Here is a 9054-nt window from a genome sequence, read left to right as displayed (position 1 = left end):
TTTTCTCCTTCTCCATCCCTTCTCCTCTCCCCTACACCTCCTCCTCTTTCCTCTATAGCTCCATCCCTCCACTGAGCATATTAACGGCTAGAGCCTTTAATGGCTGCTAACCATCGCTAGCCAACCATGCTTTGACTTCATAAGAACTGTATGAGAGCCCAGGGCCAATCAGAACGAAGGCACGAATGGAAAAAGGTAATAGCGCAGGTTGTCTTTATTTCTTTCCATAATGTCTTCGGGGATGATAACAAACTTCAACGGTCAATCTAGTGGGCAAGCACTATCAACAGTCTTGCACTGCATTTCAAGTCAAGTTAACTTTATTTAAAACTGCCCCTCAAACACATTTGGGGTCTCAAAGGCATTCACAAAGCTGTGTGGCTTGGCACCATCCCCTGGTCCTCATATCGAGTTAAACCCTCATTGGGAAGGGACACCACCACTTGCTCCTTTTAAGCAGGGCAGTGAACGCCATAGACACCAGTTGGGCATAATTTGACATAATGTATTCCTACACTAATGTGTGTATGTTAAAACACTGCTATTTGGAGGGTTGTGTAATCGTATGGGGGTTTCAGCCAACCTCAAGTATACGGTGGTGATGGGTAGTGATTCTTCTCTTGTTCTTCTCGTTCGTCTCGTTCGTTCTCAGACTCGACCTCCTCCCAGACCCACTAGTCGCTGACTCGCTGTTCATTCCCTGACTGTGAGTGGTGAAGAGGGAAGAGGCTTAGTGAGCGAGCATACGATAATACGATTCAATATCAGTGAAATGGTAAATACATGCTGCCTTGTACTTTCTGTGTCATGCCAGATTAATCAAATATTTGAATGTCTCGTCAATCTGTCTTGTTCTTCCATGGGTCGTTCTCCACCCGGGACCCCCACCATCATTGCTAAATCAAGTTATTATCTTGCTGATATGTTAAACATCCAATAATCAACTACACCCCCTCCCAATCCCGCTGCATTTGGTTAAAGTTGTAATGTTGTGTTGCTTGATGACCGACTTCCATGATCGTCTAAGAATGCGAACGAGGGAGGAGCCGAGTCTGACTGACTCAGCTGAGAACCGTGCATTCCAAGATTCGATTCACCGCTACCGGAAACGCATCCAAACGAACAAACAAATGAACGATTCTGAACGATTCTTCTTGGCGACCTGACCGACGCGAACTGAATCAAGGAAAAGAATCATAAAATCCATCACTAGTATGCAGTATACAGGCAAGGGAGGGAGGGAGGGAGGGAGGGAGGGGGGGGGGGGAGTGGTGACATGATTGCCACTATTCAACAGAAAGAAGGTAAATTGTAAGTGGTTGCGGTGTAAAGAATATATATTTTATATTTCAGAGAGTTAAACCGTATGAAGTCATGCAAGCCAACTCCCAAATAGAAGTTTAATAATTAGAGAGAGAGAGGGATTAATTATTATAGAGAGAGAGAGAGAGAGAGAGAGAGAGAGAGAGAGAGAGAGAGAGAGAGGGAGAGAGAGAGAGAATATCAGTGCTTTGCTAAATATATATTTAATTTAAATTAAATAAAGTATAAAAGACTATTTTGAAATCTTAAGGAAAGTACATATCCAGTATAGTAATATAAAGTACACAATATCATAGACATAATTTTATAAAAGAAAAAATATATTTTTAATAAATAGATTGGCAGACATTAGGTCCAACGTGAAAGTATATCACATCATATGAAGCATAATAATATCATCAAGTAAACTACAAAATCATCAGCTTCCTCTCCTATGTTTTCTATGGCAAAAGATTATAACGTGTCAAAGAAATTGCTCTAAATTGCACTTTTAACTGCCATTGAGTTCCCTGGCACTTCACTTACTCTGCCTGCATAAAACAGTCTAGACTTTGAAGTATTTGATAAGCCAAGCACTTTGTAAACTCACGAAAGAAATCAATACAAATCAAGTTTGTTACTTACTTAGTCTGAGAGACTCTGTTAAACAAGCTCCTGGAAACAAAGAGAATGTTTTTTGGAGTCATTAAATCACTTTGAATGCTGTCTCTGAAAGGCGCTAAGCGCTAAAAGCTAAGAGCTTTCTAACTGCCATCCACTGTATTTTTCTAAAACGGTGTGTTGGCTATTTCCCTTTGGTCGATGATGCCCTACTAGTGCTCTGAGTCAGATATCAAAGCTTTTTAAATAACCTGACTTCACAAGGAGAGAGGAAACCAAAAGGCTAATGTTGAGTCACTGGGAAGCGTTACTGCATTACATTTTCCACAAGCAGACCAAAGTGGCTTGAATGCTGCTTTTTCAAAATTTGTATGCATAAAATATTTGTAAAAGGTATTTTCTCAGAATGTGACGAAAGAGTTGATGGTGAAAGAGTAGGGTACCATTATGTACGCCTCAGTTATACACTTGTATACTGAACTCTCTCCTCACGTAAGTACGTATGCATGGAAAACGGTTTCCTCATGGCTTCAAGGCACAATCAAATAAAAAACTAGATCACATCACCTATTCAAAAACACAGCCTCCACCATTCTGACCATGGTGGCTCATGGGGTCTAGGTTGGGGGACGTTTGGCAGCCAGATACGGATCAGAACTCAAACGCCGACATAGCACACATCCTGATTCAGGGTTGGTGTGTCAACATGTAGCTCCACCGCGGACGCAGGTGAGTCATGGCGCCCTTTCTCCGTTGGGTTCAGAGGAGCCACATCGGCTCCCCAGGGCCACTTAAGCAAGGTCGCAAAACCAAACCTTGCATACCTTAAGCCCGGTTCCTGTGTACTTGTTGAGTATGGGTCACCGAAAAAAAAGGGAAGCTATTTTACTGAGGCTTGTTGGAACCCATTCATGAATACACAAAAAAAGTCTGTTTGAATTCACCATTGATGCACCGTGTTAAAAACTAGAATGGTTTGGGTGGAATAAGCGTTCCCCCCCCCCCCCCCCCCCCCTCATGGGATAAACAGGAGCTGCTGTGCTGGGGGGTGAAATGAGGGTAGGCTCTGATGAACTCAGAACGTGGATGTTCTTGGAGCATTGGCCAGCTGGGGCGCTTTGTCTCATTGCACTCATGCGTCCAAAGTCTGTCTGTCTGGTCGGCGGCACGGAATTGAAATTGTCGCTCTATTCAAAGGACATGAAAAGGAGGATGTAAATGATGAAAGCCTGTGGTTATGTACGGGTCACTTTGAGGTGTGCGTCAGCGCCGTGTTGTTCCCGTCAGGCGGCAAATAATGGCGTCGAAGGACGTTCTGTACCTTTGCAGCAAAAAAACACAGCGCCTGAACATAACTCGTACTGTGGGGGAGAAGGGAGTAGGAGCTGTTGGAGGAGGAGGTTTGGCAGGGCCTTTCCTTTGTGATAGGTTTACCCATTCTCTGGAACAAGTTGCCGATGGTCTGTATTGAGGGGAACTCAGTTCCCTCAATACCTGATTGTCTCTTGTCCACCAGGCCAAGTTACATCTGCAGTAGGATGTTTCAGGCTACTGCTGCAGTCGAAACCGGATCTCAATCTGCTTTTGGTCTCTATTACCACCTCCTTCTGTCTTTAAAAGTTGTTTAAAATAATCCATGTTATGATATGAAAATAGATTTCTGATGTTATAAACGAATAGATGATTACACTACTAAGGGTAATGATTGGTTATGATTATTGAGCATTAAGTGCTCATGAGAAAATCTAAGAATTAATAATCAGACGGTTGGGAATGTTAAACAACAGCATTCTGGTCATACCAAGATCATTTGACAAACGAGACAGGAAGACCATGCATCAACAGCATTTCTCTTACACTTCTAATAATACTCCAAAACCACATCTGAAGGTCATGCATCAACAGCAGTATTTCTCGTACACTTCACATAAGACTCAAAAACCCACAGCTGAAAATTGTTTATGCATGTTTATGTGTGTGTGTGTGTGTGTGTGTGTGTGTGTGTGTGTGTGTGTGTGTGTGTGTGTGTGTGTGTGTGTGTGTGTGTGTGTGTGTGTGTGTGTGTGTGTGTGTGTGTGTTTGTTCCCGTGTCTCATCTCATCTCTTCTAAAGAAATGTTTTTGCACGTTGAATCAATGTTTGGTCCACAGTGCCTGCAGACGGGAACTTCACCATGAATGTCAGGGGGGGTCACAGATCCCTCAGCCCTCCACTACATCTTCTGCTTGAATCCCCGTGGACCATCGACTCTCTTTCAGATAACAAAACACACACACAAACACACACACACACACACACTAAACCCTTGAGTCTCAGTTTGCCTTGCTAGGACTGTCTTTTAGGCCAGGATCAAACAACATGAATTCAGCACGATTTTGACACGATTTGTTGTCACAGGCCATCCTTCTGCGTGGCGGGAGATTATGGAGGTGGAGACATGGGATCGGGCCGTCCTACTCTGTGTAATGTGTCACATGGTCAGCCGTGTGGCGTTTGGGACGAGTCCACCTGTTTGGTATTTTTCCTGCCTAGTATGTCAACTCCTACGAGGTCCTTGACGTTGACTAATAGGGTAGACAGGGTAGGCTAATAGGGTAGGCTGACAGAGTGACAGAGTGCTCTCTGGTGCTCATATGTAAACAAAGAGAAAGAGGGATGCTGGCAGGGGGAACAGTGAAACCCAGGAACGGGTCGTTCAGCAGTGTCATATGTACAAATGCTTTACCTTTAGTTCTCTTTGAAGGACAGGCCCACTTGGTGACACTAAGGAAACAGACTGCCAGCATCAAACTCTACGCCTCTGTAGACATGAGTGACAATGTCTTGACCTTCCATCGCCGACAACATATCAACTCGCACACGGTCGTTTCTCCCGTCGCAGACACGGCAAGAATTGCTTGCACTAAGACTGCCTGTTCTGACATGGTGAGTCTTGGTGACCATCGTGAGACACACAAACTGTGTGGTCTCATCCTGGCATTAGAGGCTGCATTCAAAACAGCCAAAAGAGCACATTTGGACTGTGAAAAATATGAGATGCTACGGTTCGTGTAATGTATTCAGATTCAGGGAAGGGACATTCTGAGGGATATTTATTCCTCACACCGACACGGGCCAGACAGACAATGATTGGGTGAAACAAAAACTCTTTAATTAACTCGTTCCTCCCTGGACCGGACGCCAGCACTCTTTAGACAGTTACCCTTGATCCCACTACCGTCATCCTCATCCAAACCACAACCCTATAAATTCTCAAACGAGAATAAATACTAAAAACTTTGTACTACATATTTCTTAAAAAGTCAAACTTTGATGAACACAACAAGGCAAAGCTATGTCTTATGAAAAGTAAGATGGAATCATTTTGGCCGTATCCATGAATTGATGGAGAGACGAGGAGAAGATGCTGTTTAAAAGGGGCCGACTGATATTTGAATTGCAGATCCAGTTTCACAGTAACATTATATTCAGAACAAAGGCATCCCAACCCCTTTCCAGAACCATTTCTACTAACATTAAAAAGTACAAGAATTATTACTTGACAAAAAAACAAGCTTTTACTTTAGCTGCATCTGTTGTTTAAGCTGTCGTAATTAGCTATGCTCTTTAGCTCCTACGCTACGAAACACAAAACAAATGACCCTCTCTGGGACAATAAAGCTTTAATTGAATTGGATTCCAACAAAGTTTCTGACACCCTTGGCCTTTTATTTTATTTATTTTTTTAAAATTTTACATTTTGATTGGCCAACTCGGAGCATGAAGACACGAATAATGACACTTTTATTTGCCACATAGGGACCATCAAAGAATCAGACTGTCGGCCAGTACGAATATATTTCAGTTTCTAATGAAACATGAAACTCTAAATGCCAAAACACGACCCGTAACCACAATTAATGGAAGTGACATCATCCCTCGGTGACATTCAACAGCATCTCCAGGGAGATATAAGCTGTCCAAATGGATGGTGCTCAAACCGGCGTTTGCAACCCTGCCCCCAAAATAAAATAAGTAGCATCACAAAAGCGAACGCTGTAATGAGTCAGCTCTCTCTCTCGTCCAAATTGTTTTGTTTTCGGCATCATCCGTCATGCTACGTCCAAGAGGCTGTGGTGTATCAACCGCTGTGAGGGGGGGGGGGGGGGGGGGGGAGGGAGGGGTCACCGCCTCTGTTGCCGTGCCAACCCGGCCTCATTGTGCCATGTGGAGTTTTTCTGCTCCTCTGCCCTAATCACACGGCATACGTCCGGCGCGGTGCAGCTCCCGGGCTAACCGTGTCCCTGCCCCGGCTGTCAGCTCTGGACGCCGCCACCCTGGGAGACGTGCAGCCGGTGGCTGGCGGGAGCCAACGGGGTCCCTTGACCCGATGAGCGTCTCCCGAGGAAGCGACATCGGCTCCGGCGTCGGTGGACTCCCAGCCACGGGTGGGCTGGCTGCTGCCTGGCTAAAGTCTCTATAAAAAACACAACCTGCTCAACCGTACGTGAAGCCATCCGACCGACCGAGCCCGCCCACCCATGGACGCCATCACCCCCATCGCCCGAAGGCTGTCATTGAGCTAATGACTCTGTAGCTGACCTGAATGAAGGCACGCGTGAAACAAAGGCATGGTGTACACTAACAGTGGTCAGCCAGACAGGCACAGAGTGTAAGGGCGCAGAGACCTGCACCCGTTCCTCCCCGACATCCATTTTAGATACATACTTTGTTAACCCTTGAGGGGGAAGTGCGGTGTTTCAGCAGCTCACATCAAAGGCACATGTTGTCCCCGATGGAGGAGATGCATATAAGGGCGAAGTTTCATGACTGTAAACCAAAGTGGTCAGAGTTTGTTTAATGTTTTCGTTTTTTGACGATTGCTATAGCGCCACCGTTGGCCCCATCTGTGTAATGATGTTTTGTCTGGACATTTTGGTCACCCTCTACAACTGAGGAAGGTTCAGAAAAAAGCTTGCCAGCGTTTTTGGCTGTTTAAGTCGTTTTGGTGGAATAATAACAATAAACTTACAATTATAACAGGCTCCCTCGCACTTTGTGCTTGGCCCACTAATAATACAGTAAGCGACCGTGGAATGAAAACGAGTTCCAGGAATCGGTAGCTTCGCCTGTTAGGCTACTGTCAGTCAACACTGAAATCCTGAAGGCTGCCCCTGGACAGCTCACAACTGCCACTTTAGGAATTCCCTTTCCTGATTGGAAAAAACGGGATACCGTGAATCTTTCTGTTGACTACAGAGGGTAGGGACTGGGAGACCCATGTTACTGACCAAACACTCTATAACAGTGACGGCTGTCGTAATATAGAGCTACTTAACACTTATCTTTACTGATAAACGCTTACAGAGCCTTCGTTTCCCCCCTTTTCATTCCCATTACAGAATCAAGGTTCGGGGATGGGAATGTTTCTGATGTCGCCTGCTCTGATAGCATAACATCATTATTACATCAACAAATTATTATGCTCGTTAGGTCTCGGTGTTACCACAGATCAGAGAAAGGAAAACAGATGTGGTCTTAACTATTTATAGGTGCAATATTCCACTGTCTCCGCTGATTTAAAGATGCATATACTAAATTGTCTCTTTGCTGATTACAGAAGCGTGTCATTCAGATATCCTCTCTCTCTCTCTCTCCAATGGCAGCACTCAGTAGCTTAATTTGTGAGTTGTGTTCGTCAAAACGACGTTGAACCACAACCATTTTCACAGATTTTTTTTACACTACAACAGACATCAGGATTGACTGATGATGTAATGATGAAGAGGATCGATAGTGATGATGTAATGATGATGAGGATCGATAGTGATGATGTAATGATGATGAGGATCGATAGTGTAAATGTAATGATGATGAGAATCGATAGTGATGATGTAACGATGATGAGGATCGATAGTGAAGATGTCATGATGATGATGACAATGACGGCATAGCATGATTCCGCTCTTAATGGCAGTCTGGGGATGACATGGCTGTATTATGACAAATACACAAGTGAGAGATTACAAATGGTTGAGTGGTTGAGACGTGACTCTGAGGTTAATATACAATATTAATGAAGATGTATGAATTCAATAGTTTTGCCCTGATCTGAATACCAATGAGAAGAAAAGTTAATGAATAGGCTTAATTTCTGTGAAATAATATAATTTAAATTGGGTTGAAACTTGAAAAAACTTAGAAATACACAATGTTGTTGTGCTATGGTGAATAAACATCAGAATACACTTGAAACTAGGTTATGCATATCAGGCATCTCATTTGCATGAAGCTCCAATTGACTTTATTTTCATGCAGAAAGTAGGACAGCAATATTTAAACAATATTGTCATCAAATACATGAGGTTCATCTTTCCACGTGCACATTTCTGTCCATTCAAATCACACATGTGAAATGGCATTAGGTGCACATACTAGTTTTGCAATATCACCCCATCAATAAATGAAACAGGTAGGCCTACTTATGGCAGGACAGAATGTAGGCCAAATAGGGTCTGATCCATTGGGATCTGAGCAGGTCGTGCGGAAAGGTGTGAAAACGCTCTGGGCAGATGTGCTAGCCCCTTCGCATGCCTCATGACACAGAGCACCAACCATTATATAATAGTTAAGCCCGCCATTGATATGAATTTGGATGTAAAATGGAAATAATTTGGTATTCAGCAAGAACGGGACTGTTTGTTGTTTGTTTTTTCCATGGGTTTATCGGCATTCCAAAACCTACCAATACACACATTTGTGTGCTTATGATGTCATTGATGAGGTACAGTTGGAAATAACACCAAAATGAGGCCAGGCCAGACCCTTGGGAACACAGCGGGCTGGAGACCGACAAATGAAGCATCAATATTTACTGCAGCTAGGCCGCGGGTCCTTGTGAGAGAGGTTGAATCCAAGTAAATAAGTGATACACTACAAACCTTTTATCCTGTTGAATGTTGTCATCCATATACAAGGTTATGTAAGATTAACGTCATAGTAAATAAGTAACAAGTCATAGTAAATAACACTGATCCAACTATGGTGATCAGAGTTATGCTTTGGTGTGGTTATGAATAAATCATTTGAAGTTAAAGGGGCGCACTATGCAATCAATTCTGTGAGGACTCAATTAACATCCTTTTTGTATGT

At 43.6% G+C, this 9054-nt stretch overlaps 1 protein-coding gene across 2 annotated transcripts in view; it reads right to left on the bottom strand.

Moving 5' to 3' along the window:
* Nucleotides 1-663: 663 nt before the first annotated feature.
* LOC130382272 (sterile alpha motif domain-containing protein 5-like) overlaps nucleotides 664-9054 on the bottom strand; it is a 32341-nt gene continuing 23950 nt past the window's right edge. The window contains exon 2 of one of the 2 annotated variants that reach the window (XM_056589914.1): nucleotides 664-704. In XM_056589914.1, coding sequence (XP_056445889.1) covers nucleotides 675-704 — 30 coding nt within the window. In that variant the 3' untranslated portion in view covers nucleotides 664-674. Of the gene's footprint in view, nucleotides 705-6302; nucleotides 6380-9054 lie in introns of those variants that run through there. The other variant, XM_056589915.1, reaches the window with a different exon arrangement.

This window comes from Gadus chalcogrammus, chromosome 5, assembly GCF_026213295.1.
Source record: "Gadus chalcogrammus isolate NIFS_2021 chromosome 5, NIFS_Gcha_1.0, whole genome shotgun sequence".
Classification (NCBI taxonomy): domain Eukaryota; kingdom Metazoa; phylum Chordata; class Actinopteri; order Gadiformes; family Gadidae; genus Gadus; species Gadus chalcogrammus.
Note: the sequence above shows the minus strand (reverse complement) of the source record. Positions and strands in the feature narration are given on the sequence as shown.